At 35.7% G+C, this 19284-nt stretch overlaps 2 protein-coding genes across 3 annotated transcripts in view; both read right to left on the bottom strand.

Annotated features, from left to right (window-relative positions):
• si:dkey-49n23.1 (semaphorin-3D) overlaps positions 1–2167 on the bottom strand; it is a 102532-nt gene extending 100365 nt beyond the window's left edge. For both annotated transcript variants that reach the window (XM_033966678.2, XM_033966680.2), the window contains exon 1: positions 2015–2167. The gene's annotated coding sequence lies outside the window, so the exon portion shown is untranslated. The remainder of the gene's footprint in view (positions 1–2014) is intronic.
• A 1855-nt stretch (positions 2168–4022) lies between these two features.
• ssuh2.1 (ssu-2 homolog, tandem duplicate 1) lies at positions 4023–18004 on the bottom strand. Its single transcript, XM_033966665.2, has 12 exons — positions 17941–18004; positions 8783–8875; positions 8605–8686; positions 7747–7876; positions 7593–7653; positions 6874–6998; positions 6735–6797; positions 6512–6591; positions 5330–5422; positions 5085–5190; positions 4860–4967; positions 4023–4199 (listed from the first exon to the last, which is right to left on the bottom strand). The coding sequence occupies exons 1-12, from the start codon at positions 17963–17965 to the stop codon at positions 4065–4067; spliced, it is 1101 nt and encodes a 366-aa protein (XP_033822556.1). The 5' UTR covers positions 17966–18004; the 3' UTR covers positions 4023–4064.
• Positions 18005–19284: the final 1280 nt, after the last annotated feature.

Here is a 19284-nt window from a genome sequence, read left to right on the forward strand (position 1 = left end):
CTACCACGGTTTATTTCCCTATTTATCTAAGTGCAGTTAAAACACATTGCAAAACATGTGGTTCATTGTATGTCCGCTATTTCTGTAGTGCTTTTTCCTCATGCAAACAAAAGCATCCGCAGCAGGTGGTTAAGAATACTTCTTAAGCATTTTTGCTTCAAATGGAGTAGTAGGATAATAATTCAGACAACATATGTATTTGAGTTTTTAAAATAAATAGCAAATTAAATCAAATATTTTGTTATTTCAAATTGTTTTTTTTACTTCCTGTCACCTGTCACTTTAGGCCAATCAAAGTGTTGGTACCTTTGAATCTCAACCAATCACCATTCAAGCCATTAATATAAATGGCCTATTATTTTAACTGTCATCATCATTTGCTTGCCTACTTATTATAACATTTATATTGTATGTGCATATTGTGACTTATACAGAGAATATATAAAATAGACTTTGCTTACTTGCAACCTTCTTCCACTAAATTGTCAGTAAAAGCAAGTGGTTGGATTTGAAAAAAAGTTTGAGGAAGAATTTTACTTTTTTTTTTTTTCTATTAAATGTTTTTTGTCATCTCACCCAGTTCTAGGTACAACACTACTACTTGGACACAGTATTCAGGCATATAAGCACCTGTATTTCTTTGCTCCTACCATTCATTTCAATGACACACAATGACACACAATGACACACAATGCGACAGGAAAAGCAGCAGCACGTACGGGTCTCACGCGAGACAGGAAGCAGGTAGCACTCACAGATGGGACACAGAACAGAGGGGCGCTCCAAAACAGGAAAGAACCAGGACAATCGGGGGAGGTTTACTCACAGACTGAGTATTGTTGAGTTAAGAGTATTGTTACTGCAAAATAATGTTAGAAAAAATAACAAAGACAGTTTTTAGCAAAGAGCAAAACTAGAAAGCATAAATTGCCTATTAAATGCCAAGCCCACACAATATTTTATTCTTGTTTTACATTTCATTTGGTCAGAAATATATCATTGGAATAATCGTAACCACGGGCGGCTCTGGGGGGCTCACTTTTTAAGTGAGCACCCACATCGAACACCTCAGCACTCCCTTAGCTTCAACCAAAAGTGTCTGGCACTGCCCCTGATCGTAACAAGTTGACTATCAAAATAATGAAGACAAATATCAAAATTGTAATTGTGACCCTAAAAAACATTTTTTTTATCTTTATCTGGTTAATCTGGTTAGGTATTTAAAGAATCTCTGTACAATAGAAATAATCATTTGACTAGTTGACTAATGAAATAATCGTTAGTTGCAGCCCTACATTTGATATTCCCGTCTATTTAAGAGGTGTTAGTAATGTCTTATCATGTTTCTAATGTTGTGATTGACACAGGATTAGCATTGTCATGTTGTCTCCTGTCATGTCAATCTTTAACTGCTTCTAACTAAAAGTTACAAGTCATCCAAATATTAAGGTACAAGGTCATCAATGGGCTACAACATATATTAAATAATATATTATTATAAAAATACTTGCAACAGACACACAAATGTACTTATATATACATAATATATTATCCTTATGGCTACTACAATATATGCACCAAAACATGCACCCAAAGTGACAAATGAATCTGTGCACTATCATCTTTAGGAAACAGCAACAGCAAAGAAAGAGAAATAGTGTAACTTATATTGAACCACATGGCATCAAAATTAAGACTAAAGATGGGAGATAGGTGGGGTGTTCAATGACACAACATGCTCATGTATTGTGGGAATATATAGTGGTTTCAAATATTTTGTTTTTAAAATATTCGTAATTGTCATTTGACTTGGAAAACTGGAAGAAATAATGTCTATAATAAAGAATCATTTCATGTAAACCAAGATGCACTAAATAATGTCAGACGATAGGACAGATCACTCTCCCAGCTGGTGCCAAAACTCTATTTAACCATATCACTCAAATGGATAAACAGACGCACTGGAGCGCATGATTCACCCAAGCCGAATATAGAAAACCGTTTCTAAACTCACCAAAAGTTGTCTTCTCGCGTCCGTTGCTTTTCTGATGTTCCTCCAGGGTTTGGACCGCAGACAGTAGCGGACAGTTGCCAGTAGCTCCGTTCACGATCCGAGACGTCACCTGAAGTTCTCCTCTTCCATATAAACACAGTCCACATGTGCGCAAAGGCACAGACAGCCAACGCGCAGACAGCCACTCCTTCCACTGCCCCTCTGCGCAGATTCCCCCTGAAACTAAGAAAGCAGTCAACAAACATCTAAAAACTGCATTTGGTTTGATTTTAATATTATTCTGCAGGGTGACTACCTCAAATATTAAACATGGGACAAGTGCATGGGATAGACTCGGGAAATTAACGTTTAAAGATAAAGGCTCCTAAAACGAAGTGAAAACGATTGGAACAGCAATAGATCATTAAATTAAGCAAAAAGTAATAATTTAATGAATAATTTTAAACGTAAATCTATTTCTTTTTAGGCTGTTAGCACATGAAAAACGGGACATTATCTAAATAAATGGACAACGACTTAAAAGGCTAATATGAACCAATCAATCATTTATCTTGATTTCTGTAAGTTTTCTCTTCAAACCAACTGTGTTCATCAAATTTCAGGCTGTAAAAAGGTTGTTACATCATACAATTACCTGTGTTTTATGAGTATTTTACGTTTACCTCTGAAAATCCTCGTTTCTCTCAGAAAGTTAGCATAAATGTTTTGCGCGCCAACGTCTTCTTATGGTTTTGTCACACCCCCCTCTAGTGGCGGAATCTATGAAGTGCAGGTGTGATTGAAGCAGTGGGTATATTTACATGGCTAGTAAAAAAAAATGTAAATCTGTGAGCTATCAGAAAGTAATCATATTAGTCACATCAGACTTAAGTGTTTACATTTGAATAATCCAAATGGGGGGAGTGTTAAATTAATTAATTATGATCTTTGGTCACATTGAATTGCTTTTTAAACATTTTTAGGCTGCTTGCTGGAGTTTTTAGCAAGGCATATTCCAAAAACAGGCCTTGTGAGTAGTGGTAAATTATAATTGTGTATTTTGTTTTAAATTCCCATTGGCTTATGACCCAAAAGTTGCCTTGTGAAACCTGATGTAAATCTGTCTACTAATCTTGTGTCTTTGGGCAAGACACTCATCATCACTCTTTTTGTTCTGTGTAGGTATGGGATAGATCTCATAGAAAAAATCCTACCACACAATCATGGCATAATACTGCTTGAATACTTTAATATGAACTACATAGTATTTGGGTTGTTGTTGTACAATGGACCTGGACAAAATGGACAGAGGTAGCTAGATAAAACATATAAACCAGAACAGACTATTAAAACGATGCATATATCTTAAAAATCATAAAATTTTACAAAAGCACTTTGTTAAAAATAGCTGATTTCAAAATTGTAACGGCATAGAGAAAACTTAAAAAAACAGTAGGAAAACATTAGAATACTGAAATGTTTGATTATGTATATATATATATATATTTTTTTTACATTGTTCATAAACATATTTTAGCAACACTTATAGCACAACATTAGAGTCTTATACATAACTTACACACAGTATCGCATTACTCGTTCCATTACTTGGCATCAGTCTGAAGAAGCTACATTGGTTTTGAAAGTAAGTGATTTGTAATAAGGTTACTGGCTGCATAAAAATCCACCATTACAATTACTTTACACTTAAGATTAATATATACTTATTATTACGTTTGATAGTAGTAGTACTAGTAATAGTAGAGAAAGTAGTCGATGAATGGAATAGTGGAAATCTTGTAAGAACTTGTTACCAAGCTTTGAAAAGTTTTGTGATATGATACTTCAGATCTACTTGTACTTACTAAAAATGTATTAGACTTTGAAGTATGAAAATATAGGATTATATTTTGTTACTTCTGTGTCACATATGCAAGGCACCTGTGGCAATAGTGGTTATATCTTCTAAAAACAAATACAATAAAATGATAGAATAAGTCTATATTGGAGTGTTTTAAATTTTTTGGAAAGTGTTTCCATATAAGGATAATGTAATATTAGTGTATATTTGTTATAAAATGGTACATGCAGAGGGGTATTTGGCAGCGTGGACTTTGTTCTCCACTCCGTAAATGAAGAAGTCGAAGTCTTTCCCACTGTAGGTGTAGTGTGCATGAGTGAGAGGCACCATCTCGATTGTCTGACGCTGCAACAGACAACATTTTTAAAATGTAAGAATTTATAAAATCTGGTTTGAAATCAAGTGCCTGCAGTGAAAAAATATGATTTACATGTTTACAATGAACATAAGCAAGTTACAAGCTAATGTATTAGTTGTGCTGATCAAAAACCAGCATGATGTGTAGAAATCACTGCATCAGTGTGGAGCCAATGGTAGAAAACCTTTTTTTAAATAAAACAACTGCATAAAATAATTACAAATATAATCATAAAAGTAGTGCACTGTGTAACCTTTCTGGTGGGTTATCTGTCACCTGCTTGCCTCCATGGAGATGTTATTGCTTTTAGAATGTTCCACGGAATGGCATTAACCTATCCAAAATTATCCATTCTTAATGTGAGCCTCTCCACAGATATGACCTGTAACTTGACCTGGTGGCGCCACTTGTTTCTTTCCATTGTACATTTAAGATTTAGCATTTTGAGGGGATTTCTGAACTGTGCCCCCTTTTACATAGGCAGGATTTCATGGAGTTAGATATACTATATGCATAATTACTCAAATCTGGTGGAAAGAAATTAAACATAACCACAGGTATGTTTGATGAGATGGCATGCTGAATAAAATTCTAAATCAATTTAGCAGGAGGCTTTTGATGTTTTCCAGGATTCAGAAAAGATGTACCTGTTGCAGGATGCGACTGGTTGAGCTGAAGCGGTTAAAATGTTCACTTATCAGTTTTTGAGAGACATCACAAATTTCCTGATCAGGGAATCCTTGGATTGGATAAACCTGGAGGCAAACATCAAGTGACTGTCACTTACATTCATATCGATTCATTTTTCATCCATTCATTTCTTAATGTAATCTAAAAGTACTTTCAAAACATAAATATAAACATTTCTTTACCAACACATTCTCATCCACAAAGAAAGGGTCTCCGGTCACTTTCTCAAACTTCTTGTCTGGAAATTCAGGTTGACGGTCGGGAATAAAGTTATCTATGTTGTTTTTCCTGTTCATAAACAAATAATGATTACATTTTACTTGGGAACTGGGTCATGAAAAGGATTCACATGACACATTTAACAGGCTCGCCAACAAACAACAAATCAACACATATAGAAATACTTTATGATAATATTGAATCGTACCACGTGATTGTGAGCTCAATGAAGTGCATCAGGTTCTGTTTGCCATGACAAACACTGCAGGTTTTGAAGCCATGTCCGTGACATGAGAGGCACCTGCAGACAGACAAAATAGTAACAATGAAAACCACATCCCCGACCAGGGCTGAGTGGAGTATATCACACTACATATAGTGTGTATACAGTCTTAACACTTTTATATTATATATGAAGTACCCACTGGTGTTGTTTTGCCTTCAAATCTTTTTATTAAATCAGACATAAAATTGGAGCTTGTGATAGTGACATTTCCCATTGTTTGCACGCAGTCAAACAACAGCATTTACATTACATATTCATACACATTACATACATACACTGATGTGTAAATGAAAAAAACATCCACTCTAGTCTATAAAAACACAGGACTGGGACAAGTTTAGCACAGATTTGAACTGATCACAGCTGATATAATTTAATTAAGCTGTTAAGCAAAGTGCAGCTGCTCTGACGAACAGTTGTATATACATTTTTTACACAGGCAAGGTGGGTGAAGTTATAATGCAGTGTATAATGCAACTAGCACTGGCAAACTCCAGGGGATTAAATAAAGAGGGGTCACAACGCGGCACAGAGGTGCAGATAAATTAAATAACTGCAAAAAACTGACGATAAACCAGAATTTGTTTAGTGTTTACGCCAGCTTTAGCCACGTCTCACAGTACCACAACCTCGAAATACTAAATGTCTTTTTGTGATTCTCTGAGATCAGCCTTATGGGAGGATAATTCAGGTATGATTTAGATTTTATTTAAGTTAATATAAGTTATGCTGAGGTGACGTTCGCAGAGCCCTGTCCCTGGACCAGGAGCATGGAAACGCAACTTGGCTGGGGTTGCTGCTGGTCCTCCAGTGATTGGAAGGTAGTACCTCCAGTGGTCCGCATTGAAACCCTAATAGATTTTCAATGTATGACATTAAATTAATTAGATTGGGACTATACTTTTAAATTGTTTATTTAGTTGTGCACATTTGTAGACTACTTTTCCCTAGAATCTGGGTTCAGTAATACAAGGGCTAAATAAGGACTAAACCAAGACCAACCCAACCTTGAGTAAAAATATGTGCATTATAGCAAAATAGCAAATTACAGGATTTTATGTAAAAGGGGATGAAATGGACCTGTTCTTGGTGAATGTACCATACCTTTTGCGTCCCCGACCCCCACAAGAAGAACAGCGCTTATTTCTGGATCGACCGTGACCGTGGCAAAAAGTGCAGCGTTTCTGACAACAAAACATAAATCTTTTGTATAACCTAAATCTTGATAGCCTGTTTCCCAGTAGCACATGCACCACACAAAAAAGTGATTTGCATGAACTGGTTAAACTAATGTGGTTATTTTTTAAAAGCTCTGACAGAAACCAACCATGCCGCGTCCAAAACACGCTCTACAGCGAGTTCTTCCACAGCCATGGCACGTGTGGCAGTTCTGTAAGAGTAGAATCATATCTTAATACAAAGATGACCGAAATTCCTAAATCTTTATTCGTTGCGGTCAGGAGTACCTTCACAAAGGATGAGTGAGGCACGCGGACCTTAACCACCATGTCAGAGAACCTCTGCGGTAGAGACACTGGGATGTCCCACGGAGGAGGGCTCACACCGAACTGAGGCCCATCCACTGCTTGTCCTGTAAGCAGAGGCGAAGTTTCAATGTCATCAAAAAAGCTTATATATCCTGGTTAGTTATTATTGGACAACTAAAATAGATGGCAACACCACTATTTGGGTAAATGAAGGTTTAAACTGACAGGAAATTGTGATCCTTGCACATACATTGTCCCTTATGGATGAATAGAATTCAGCACTACTTCTGGTGACTTTCAACTTTTACTTCAACATTTTTTTTTACAAACTCTATGATAAATATTCACCACAGGCTTTATCCCACCAAACAAGGTAATAAAACCTCAAAACTTGTTGTACGCATTTTAAGTGTTTTTCTATCCGTTTTCACATATCTCAGAGTGTTTAGTTTAGAAATTTGAACAAGTAAATGACCATTGATGGAGAACAGACTTTAAAAACTAAATGAGAGTTTATGGATAATCCCACCAAATATATTTCATTTTGGATTGTGAGCGCTCAAGAGGGAGAAAGCCAGACACAAATGTGTGCAGATAAAACAAAAAACAATTCCAGGTATGTTTTTTAAATTTAACTAAAGAATAAAGTTGGGGAAAAACTCCTAACAATTATATCTGTACAGAAAGTAGAAGTTTACCATGATATGGCTCAAACTGCCAGGCACTGGTTCTGGTCTCTGTATAGGTCTCCAGTCTGTACTACAGAAGGAAACAGCAAGAAGTTAATTAAATTGAATTAATGTATAAAATTTTATTTTTATTTATTAATATTATAAATGTTCATATATATACCCTGTAAACTGTGATGGCTTTAAGATCTTTAAAGGTGAGGTTGCGGGCTGGTTTGGCGCTGTACCTCCATTTGGATTCGGCAAACTTCACTAAAGCTTCTCTGGCCACGTCTTCAGACACTGTGGGCACCCTAAAGACACCAAACATCATAGACCAGAACATTATGATCACATGTATGCTGTGGGATTTACTGTGGCGCCATATGGAACACTCCAGGGCAGCATGCTGTATTGTCAAATGATCTTGCCATGCCAGTGGAATATCTACATAAAAACAAAATATACTCCGAAATATAATGAGGTTTTCAAACAAATAACGACACCTTGGTTTTATTTACCTTATTCTGCCCCGCCCATTTTTTCCTCTAAAAGCGACTAAACTGTGCTTTCTTTGTGGCGGCACTTTCGGTTAAGCGGAAATCCCATTCACTTAAAAGTGAGAAAAATTTGAGTAAAGTTTCGCGGCTAAAATATGATATAAAGTAGGTTGATATGTGTAAAATATTCAGTGTTCATCTGCACCAACAAGTTAACACTGCACCGATTCTCTGGGAAGTTTTCAAACGGCTTTGAGGTCTATGCTTTCGGCAGCCCCATGGAAAATAATACAACCTGAATGACAATGATGGCACCCGCAGTAACTTTTGGAATAATGTGGACAAAAGGTCAAATGGAAGATTTTGATTTGTTTCCATGGAAATGTTAGTGTTTTCCATAGAATTTTCCACAGTATGGCATTAAACTTGCATATCTAACAATTATTTATTTTTTTCTTGAGACAGTTTTTTTGGTCGGCAGCTGTAATACTTGTTTTAAGTTGTATACTTTGACTTCATTTGGCTTTAGTTGCCTGTCTTACCGGACATTAGGCACCAGAGTATTCCTGTCCTGCTCAGGCTGGGGGTTGTAGGCAGGGGGTGGAGGGTACAGTGGGTTATCATCTGATAAACATAATGAAAAGTAGAGATTATATTCAACATGAAAATATGAAAACAGGAATGCAGCTTTGTTCCTAAATTAACAAATGAGGATAATACCTCCTTTGTAACCCTGGTATCCGTGAATGACATCCAGCCAGCCAGGAGGGGGCGCTGATGGTCCCTCTTCAGGTATGTTTGGATCAAAGGCACCTGGGAAAGATTAGATGTCAAGGTCATTTTTATTTGTTTACTTTATAATACTAATAAAAAAATATATACTGTCACTATTCAATGATATTGTAGGCCTAGACTTTGATTACATGTGATTAGAATCCTGCTTTGTATAGATGGTGAATGGAGATGGTCTTTAATAGAAAGGCAAGCAGAAGACACCAATGCATAAATTATTATCACACATCAGTAAATCTTCACTGTACGATGTTTTTATTTTTTGTGCATAGAGACTGTGCAGCCACGAGCAATTCACAAATAAGTAGCACATTCATGAGCGATTAGTTCCAAATACTTAATTTCATTCGCCATATATTCACTATGATTAATGACACAGAGAATGCACTAGTGAAATTTCAAAACTGGGCTGCAGACATGTCACTAGGCATACAACTAGGGTAGCAATCAAAAACGCAATCTGAATGAACGCTAGGGTTGTCAAATGTAACAAAAATCAGATATTAATCAATATTAACACTAGTATGGAAACTTGATACTCATTTGAGCAGGCCATATAGACTTGTATACACCCATGGACCAATATGGAACGTCCCATGATGATGACAGAGGGATTACACAGATATAAGTAGAGGTAATGTAAAAGAATAGACTGCGATTTAAAGCTGAAAACTACATTCTGTTGTATAAATAAAGAGTGTTTCTTATTGTCATTGTGGTATTGGAATCGGTATTGAGTATTGAATCTATTCCTTGTAGTTTAGAGCTGTACAAGCATGTTCTGAAATACATGTGCTCTTGTTCATAGACCTGTTTGAGTCTTTTTGTATATATTCGTCTGGACGGAATCCGATTATTAAAACTAAAATGTCAAATCTAGTTGCATTCGCAATGCTTGTCAGAAAAAAAACAAACCCACACTTTTATGTTTTCCCCAAATCGTTCAGCCCTACGATATACTATTTAATATCTTATATTATATATCTTATAACAGATATCTACAGTGATTATAAAGGTATCCTGAATGGAATATTTTGGTGTTTACTGACTTCTCCATTCTGAAATGCATGACCAAAGATTTTCAGCATATTTAAAGGGCACATTTTTGGAATGCCAAACACATAGTCAACCATTATCTGCTGGCCTCTAAACACTCAGAAATAGCTTGATGCTAAATGCAGTTTACGTTTGTAGCAGCAGAGATTTGCTGTTAAAGTCCCACTGTGTAACCTTTTTGCCTCAAAAAAGACTAAAATAAAAACATGTTTTGTTTTTGTTCTTTTAATTGTGTTTGTTTTTATATTTTTGTTGCACTGAAATTTGAAGTGATAATATGTAACTTTCTGGACGTGGAAAGTCACCTGCGTGACTCCATGGAAATAGAAAGTTAAAAACACAGGAATATTCACCATAAACACTATTTCCTCCAAGCCAAATAAGAGTCAAGTTTGTGCTGATGCAAGCCCCTCAGAGTAGGGCTGAGTTAAAAAAAATAAAAATAAATGAAAAAAAAATCGATTAATCAAATTTGAAGTTCAAATTGATTTGTTTGGAAAAAAATGTATAAATTATTTTCCCCACTTTCTTGCATTGAGAAATGCATTGAAAATGCAAGAAAGGCTGCTCACTTAAGTCACAGAGAGCAGAGTTTAGCACAGGGCCACACACAGGGCCGTGCAGCGCTGGCTACTTCGAAATCAGTGACGTCAAATTAAATGTTGGGGCTGCATGTTTAATGCAATAGTTTGCATTATCTCATTTATAAAATATTTTCCCAAAGGCCAATGGGTTCAATATGATCAATGGATACAATCTTTTCAGTTTTTACCATTTTTTGTGGTTTGCAGTACATTTTTAGAGGGGTAAAAATCTAATCAAAAATCACATTTTTTGAGAAAAAAAAAATCAACAAATGTATTTTTAAGCAAAATCGTACAGCCCTACCTTAAGAGAGTTTGCCAGTAAATAAATATACCATATACCCATGTTGAAACAACATGCAGAAAGTTACACAGAAACAAAACAGAAGACTTCACAGCTTGACAAAGGGAAGGAGCGATTGGACAGTGTTATGTCAGGGGAAGGAAGGGACTGGTTCTCTTCAGCTCAGATCAGGAAACAAAACAAAACCAGGCCCAAAGCAGGGGAAAACTCATCCAAAACAACTGTGTGTAGGGCTTATAATGTTGCAGTGTACATACCTACATTGTACAGGACTGAATAAAAAAATTTCATTGTAGATGCTAAATAAATAAGGACTAAAGTATTTAATTCTACCATATATTTATTTGTTTTTATGATATACATTTACAACAGGGTTTACTGGGATAATACAATCAAGATTATAGTTTATGATAAAATTGTACTTACTTCAAAATGTGTGATTTTGGCAAGCCTACTAGTGTTGCCACAGAAATTTCAAACTCAATTTTGATACTAAGAAATAGACTTGATACTCAATACCGATTCAGATACCACAACAATAACTGAAAATGCTCTTTCTAATAATAACAAAATAATGTGATTTTCAACATTAAATCATAGTACTTTTTTATATTACCATGTGGTCTTAATGTGTATATTCCATCAGTCGTTACCCAAATTCCCCCACTCACCCTTCCCTGCCTTCCCCCAGAGCTGTTACAACCAAGACCTAGGACACACAGGGCCTCTGCTGTCTCAGGACATACAGTCATGATAAAGATAATATCATGCTGAGGCCCTGTGATGGAGCTGTATCTGCAGTTACACCACATAGACTGATTAACAGAAGGACAGTTAGACTGTCCAATCAGAGAAATTCAGTTCACATTCCTTGTAAGAAGATAACATCCAGTCCTACTGAAACTAATCTGAAAGTTGCTGTGCTCAATGTCAGATCTTAATCTAACAAATCATTTTTAATTAATGATTTTATTTCTTCTTCTAACTGAAACATGGCTTGACAAAAACACAGAATTAAATTCCACATCTAAGTGCAATGAGTTTGCAGTATTCTTTAATGACAAGGTTAAGGGCATTAAAATGCCATCAATTTCACAACGCAAATAACAACCCAGCACCCACCTAGACACATAGAGCCGACTCACTTTGCACCTGTAACTGACAAAACTGTCCAAGAGATTGTCACCAGTCTGAGTTCATCTACATGCTGCCTCGATGTGTTACCCACTAAATTTCTAAAGTTTGTGCTCAACAGTTTGCTGTCACTACTCATTTGCATAGTTAACATGTCACTTCAATCTGGAACATTCCCAAGAGCTTTGAAAACTGCGGTTATCAAGCCTCTCTTAAAGAAGAGCAGTCTTGATGCCACAATAATGAACAATTACCGACCCATTTCAAATCTGCCGTTTTTAGGCAAAGTCTTTGAAAAAGATGTTTACCAACAGCTTATTAAGTTTTGGCCATTAGGCCAGTTAATACACAGCAATAATGTGTTCTTCCACAACTATGCAGATGACACTCAGATTTATGTCTCACTGGCAGCAGGTGAATATGGACCAGTGGATTCACTCTGCTACTGCATCCAACAGATCAGTGAGTGGATGCAAAACAACTTTCTCCAGCTAAACTCAGACAAGACTGAAGCTATAATGTTTGGCCCACAGAAGCATAGGGAAAGTGTTAGCAGTTACCTCCAGTCTCTCTCTCTAAAACTTTCAAATCACGCTGGAAATCTAGGAGTAATAATGGACTCAGACTTGAAATTTAACAGCCACATCAAATCAATAACATCTGAAGCTTTTTACCAACATTTCAAAAATCAAAGGTATACTGTCTACTCCAGACTTAGAGAGACTTATCAATGCATTTGTCTCCAGTAGGTTAGACTACTGTAACGGCCTGCTCACTGGCCTCTCCAACTGAGCATTAGAACAGTTGCAGTGCATCCAGAACACTGCTGCCCGGGTCCTGACTAGAACTAGGAAGTAAGTCCTGTGCTCAGGTCTCTGTACTGGCTTTCTTTGGCTCAGATAATATATGTTAAAGCAGCTCTGCGTGTGTACAAGTCCCCATGGCCTAGCACCGGTGTACATCTCCCATATGTTAGTGCCACTGCCATATGAACCATCTCACACTCTGAGGACTTCAGGGACCGGCCTCCTGCTGGTGCCCAGAGTCAGGACTAAACATGGAGAATGAGCGTTTCAGTTTTATGCAGCTAAAACCTGGAACAATCTTCTTGAAGATGTGAGACAGAGCTCTTCTTTGACAATGTTTAAATCCAGGCTCAAAATGGTTATGTTCCGTTGTGCACATGACTGAAAGCTTTCTTATTCTGTAAAGCACTTTGAATTACTTTGTGCACAAATTGTGCTATACAAATAAACTTGCCTTACCTTGCCTTGCCTAGGTTCCATAGTGATCTATGGGCATATACTAGTCTATGTGATCTTATACTTGTTCTGGTACAGCTCGAGTTCATTCTAAAGCTATTCAAGACAGGTTCATTTCTGTCCTGTGAATATGACTATTTTAGCATCAATATCTGCTCAAATGAGTATCTAGTTTCAATACAAGGTTTAGTATCAGTTTGTTTTCAATACTTTTGACCAACCTAAAGCCTACATTACTCACAACTTATCTTTGAATTTTCCAAGTAATGAATAAATTGATTCAGTGTCACTGTTTTCTGCAAATCAATAGGACGCAGTATAGTCAGTCAGTAGTACAGTCCAGCTGTAGAGTTGGTTTAGGACTTTTATATCCGAGTTTAATCCTGTAGTTCCATTTTCGATGTGGTGTGGTGTATAGTGTGTGCAGCCTAAATGGGAGAACATACAAACATACTTCACTTGCTTTACAAACAAAAAAAATGATCAGTCTTGCCATAAGGAGGCTAATGGAAACTTATTGGTAAGAGGACCAAACATGAAATTTCACTTTGCATATTTTCCCAGCAGCCTGTGTGAATTGGGACTTGCTCTGGAAATACTATGGTGGTTAATATTGATCCATCTGTCTTAAACAAACAGGGCACGCCTCAGCCTCAGATGTAACATGCAGATGATTGAGCAGTTTCAAAGGTCTACAGTAAAGCTAACATTACAATACAGGAAACCTTGATAATGTGTTTCTGTCACTGGGAATGGCTATTACACATGGACATTCACAAGCAATAATAAAAATCATGAGACACACATACACAGTTGTTAAACTCATAAGTAGGGCTCTAGTGCATTAGCCAGTCGATGCAGTCTTAGTTTAACAAAATTTGTCCACTAAAGATTTTATTTTAAGGATTTATATTGAACAACAGCAGAACGGAGCAGTTACTGAGTGAGTTAGTTGAAGATTTTGTGTTTTTTGGTATTTATATGTAAAAAGACAGATTGAACTCATCATTCACAAGTTTAATGTATTTATTTTAATGTATTGTTTCCTAATACTTTTTCTGCAATCTGCATCACTACAGGTGTAGTCTTATGAGTAGGGATGGGACAATAAACAATAATATCGTTTATGGTGATAAAAAGGGTCAACGATAATTATTTGTGGGGCATTTTATATAATCCTGATCATCGCCATTACATCACCAGAATGTGCAGAAGAAAAGCTACTTTTCCCAGATGATCTCCTCTAGATCACTGTTCAATTCAATTAAATCTTTATTGAGAAAACAGAATATCTGGTTCATAGTGAACAGTAAAAAAAAAAAAAAAGTAATAATCAAAAACACGTTGCACCTTATAATGTACACAAACATGAACCCCAATGTTTTGTTGTTATTACTCATAACAAAATACAGTACTATAGTTGTTTGAAAATGGAACTTATGCATAATATGCAAATTATAATTATTCATACCCGTAACATTTTAAAACTGTCAGCAATTTTAACCATTATCGTGATATAATCGTTAATCGCAGTTATTTTGGCCATGATAATCGTGACGCCAAATTTCAAAATTGTCCCATGCCTACTCCAGAGTGCAGTTTGGGTCAGACACATAGAGATACGTAAAAGTTTTGTGAACTTTTGCCACACGCCGTTTTTAGTCGATTAATCGATCGGCACGACACATCTTCAGTTGATCAAGAATTTCTTTAGTTGAACATAGCCCTACAAATGAGGAGCAAAGTGAATGTATTTGATCTGAACATTAGCTTTGGTCTACTCCTTCTGGGCTTTGTACATGTCTATGTAATGATAACATATATAATACATAATGTAAAATTGTCTAAAATAAGTAAATGTCTTATGGAGCTATTTCTATCACTGCCATAATCATGACTAAGACTGCAAACAACAACTGAGGTCAACTAGTCATTCTTCTCTTTTTTTTCTATCATGGCAAGGTAAGTTTATGAATAAATAAATAATAAAAATAAGAGAATAAATAAAAACATTAAAATATGTACAATTACCTTAATCAATATGCACAGCTAAACAGAACCATTGTGAGTATGGATTTAAACATGGTCAGTCAGAGTAGAAGCCTGTTGTGAATTGAAATAAATTAAATATATATTCTGCAAATGGGGGCTTATAGATAGAGAATATTTACAATTGATTTTTTAAATATATAAATATATAATTTGTCTGATTTTGTAACAATGCTCAGTGTTATCTTTTCACTATTGGCTTCAGGTTGTAGGTAAGATAACTATTATTAACAGTCACAATTATTTCAATAGTTCTTTGTTCAGGATTATCTCAATAAATAAATGCAGTCTTCAATATGACATAGCACAAAACAACACATTTATAATTTATGTAAAATAAATGTAATTTTGAATTACAAAAAAATATTGTTGTTAAATGTCTTCATGAATTCATGTTAATATACTTCTAAGTTCTAATTACACTATTAGTAGTTTTTGTACAAATTGCACTGTACTGGCCGGTACAGTAGGTGATATCTATAGGCCTATTGCTGATTACAACTGTACACCCAATGTTTATCTACTATCTTCAAATAAGTTTGATTTAGTTTGACCTTCTAGACTTAATGGGCACCAGTATTAGCCCCAACAATCTCTCCTTTGGGAATATAGTAATTTCAATTGCCACACTATACAATTTAACAATAGCCTCTTGATTGAGACACCAACAAGCTCCGCTCATAGCAACCAATGTTTTCCATTATGTTTGCTTCAGTCCTGCTGTCTGCTGATAAAAATACTACACAGAAACAGATTATGTCACACGGTACACAATGCTTTTAGCGGAGGGATAAAAATATAAGCGAGAAGGTGTTTCCCAAAAAGATCTGAACCGAGATCGACCCGAAGCGAGAATGGCATTTGTGAGATTGGGACTCATTATAGAATCAAAATACAAAAACAGGGAGGAGACTAATGAGGAATGTGCATGTGAGACAATGTAAAGCAGCTGGATGAGGACCGCTACAGTTCATTTTAAGAGCACATATTATGGACAATGTAACCATTGTTGTCCGCTCATTAAAAACATCTCTAGAGTTCTATTTTTGCTTCAATCATGCTTGTTTCATTAATCCATTAATCTAAAGTTGCACTCAAAAATGATCCCTTCACATTTTGCCAGTTTTTAAGACCATTAGCCATTACCACACTTGAGACATGCAGTGGTAAAATTGCATGGCTTGTATTTAGCATAGCATTGACAGGGGATAAGGACATCATTTGTTTACTTTCCCATAGTTAATTCCATGCGAGTGTTCCACAATATGGCCAACATTCACTGTTTCTATTTTATTCTGATCCTGTGCTTCTTTGTTTAATGCAGCTCTATGCTCAGACACATTTCCCATCCACTCCTCCTATTGGTCAGCCTCCATCAGCTTATGAGTGACTGATAGGTTAAGTCTAAGGTCTAGGATTTTTTGATAAATAACCCACTCTTCGAAGGGTTACCCAAGGACAAAGAGACAAAGCAGATTAATGCAGCAGGACACTTATTAGCTGAGCCATTACTACTGTATTACAATTAAAACCTAACCAAGTATAGGACAGTATAAATTCTAGCTCCTCACATCATTAGCTTTAGATGGATATGACTTCTGGAAGGCAGCCAAAACTTTTCAATTTCAAGAAAGCATTGTACCTTAGAAACCCTTTCTACCACAGATCATTTCTGGACAAAGCAGTGATTACATCAACGAGCCAGTGCCTGTCCAGTTCACTAGGCCTGTAGATAACTAAAGACATGTGCAACAAATAATCAACAAAAAGGGGATGTTTGTGGTGCTGGAAAAAACCCCAAAAACGTTCAAAATTAGACTCTTGCGTAAAAACAAGTAACAAAAAGAAGTACAAGCAAACAGTGTATACAAAACTGAAAAGGCAAATTAAACTGTGTAGTCATTCCTAACTGTCTCCACATGTCTCTCCTGTAATTCTGGATCTCATTGGGACCTCCTGGCTAAATAAAGGTCAAATCAAAATTTTAAATGCATTCTCCTCTCTCTCCTTTCTCTTATAGTGTGTATCAAAATCCTTATAATATATAATAATAATAATAATAATATTTTTTTAATGACCAGGTAGTTTCCTTAAATGACTACAATCACTACATGAAGTGCATTCATTCATATAAAAAAAAATAATAATAATTTAAAAAAAAATCCCAGCACACTAGACTTGGAGGCATCTTTTCCTATTTAAGAAGACAACTATTTTCACTTCTTCTACTACAATAGGCCTTTTAATAGCACGTTCATACAGCTGCTCTTGCTTACACCATGATGCGTTTTAGAACATCAGGAAAAATCATAACAAAATGACTATTACGCGGTCATTATGAAATTACATTTAGTAAAATTCATTAATTTAATTTATTGAGTAAAAAGTGTTTTCTGGGTGGACCTTCTGGGGAGCTGCTTCTATGAAACTTGATCCAAACGCATACACTTCAGTGTGAACTCTGCATGTGTACAGTAAGTGTGTGTATGGGATCTGCAGCCCATGGAAGGAATATGCAAAACGCAAGATAATGGGGTAAAACTACAAAGTATATTTCTTAAAATGCGGACGGAGCATCTTAAGCATGAGATACCCCAAAACTTTCGTTTAGTTTCTAGACAACATACTTTGAGATTGGACTGCACGTGAATAAAGTTTTTGCATCAAATGTTTTTGATTTTCAAAAGTTTCACTCACCGAGATCGTCGTCTTTTTCGTCCATAGTTGAGCCAAGGTGCACGTTTGAGGGAAAACATAAAACTGTCCGTAATCTCCAGTCAAGTGCTGTCCCAGAGCAGGACACAATGGACAACTTCCGGATTACCCCATCAAAATAAAAGAAACATGCGAATTATTGCGTAGTTTAAACTAACCAAAACTAATTTTGTATTACTGTTCAAATAAATAGGCTAACTCCCTGGTGTTACAATAACAAATACCAAGTTTAAAGCTACAATTTGTGCTGTACCATAATGTTTTTGGTCTGACAAGCACCGTAAGGACCCTGCAAATTGACAACAATAAATAGTCCTAACAAAATATTTTAATGGCTTTATACCATACTGTTTTTTGTTTGTTTGTTTTATTATTTTATTTATCGCAAACTCGACGCACATAAATCATCTTTCATATAATGTTGTGAATCCTGTCTCCTGTGCGGTCACCATGGTGATTCTTTGTGCCTTGACGTGTCTTTCTTTTAAACTGACGCCCACTTGGGTCTGTGCTGTTCACAACAGGCGCACCCACCCCACAGTGGACACTGGCTTTAATTAGTTACATATTTTCTGCCCTTTTCTCCTTTAATGTTAATTTTATGATGATTATTTGTGATTATTTGTGTTTTGTTTTGTTGTATTGTAATTTTAATGTCTTTCTTATTCTGCAAAGCACTTTGAATTACCTTGTGTACGAATTGTGCTGTACAAATAAACTTGTCTTGCCATGCATATTTTCAGACTATTTTTACTGTCCATAAACCGCAAACACTGACACACTCCAGTGCTACTTTACTGTCTTGAAAATATGACTACGTAAATGTTTCTATGTAAATCCAGAGATGTTAACATAAATCACATTGTATCTGGCACGTGAATTCAAATTACTTTAGCGGCGATGAGCACAATTTAAGGAACCGCGCCAGCAGGTGGCGCTCTTTACGCACATACAGTAGAAACGTAGTATTTAAGACTAGTGATGGGGCTTTCGGCTCTTTTATAGAATCTGAAACGTTTGGATCCGTTCATTTTTTATTATTTATTTATTTATATGACAGAAACCAGTGTGAGACCTCAGTTTTTAATCTTATCTTTTTTTGATTTATTGATTTATTTATTTATTTATTTATTTATTTATTTATTTATTTATTTATTTATTTATTTATTTATTTATTTATTTATTTATTTATTTATTTATTTATTTTGTATTATTATTTTATTTTATTTTATTTTTTTATTTAGAAAAAAATGTGCACAAAACTCTCGTCATGTGTGAAGATCTGGATGCAACCGTTCAGGTTAAGGAACCGTTCATAAGAGCCGA

Source organism: Periophthalmus magnuspinnatus, chromosome 5 (assembly GCF_009829125.3).
Source record: "Periophthalmus magnuspinnatus isolate fPerMag1 chromosome 5, fPerMag1.2.pri, whole genome shotgun sequence".
In the NCBI taxonomy this organism is placed as follows: Eukaryota; Metazoa; Chordata; class Actinopteri; order Gobiiformes; family Gobiidae; genus Periophthalmus; species Periophthalmus magnuspinnatus.

What these genes read in the sequence shown, in the direction of transcription:
- ssuh2.1 (XM_033966665.2), bottom strand. Translation starts at nt 17,965, where the DNA reads ATGGACGAAAAAGACGACGATCTCG. An exon ending in GCAGTTTGAGCCATATCATG is followed by an intron (nt 6,999 to 7,592) that starts GTAAACTTCTAC and finishes CTCTGCTTACAG; the next exon opens with GACAAGCAGTGGATGGGCCT. An exon ending in CGTGTTTTGGACGCGGCATG is followed by an intron (nt 6,592 to 6,734) that starts GTTGGTTTCTGT and finishes TTTTGTTGTCAG; the next exon opens with AAACGCTGCACTTTTTGCCA.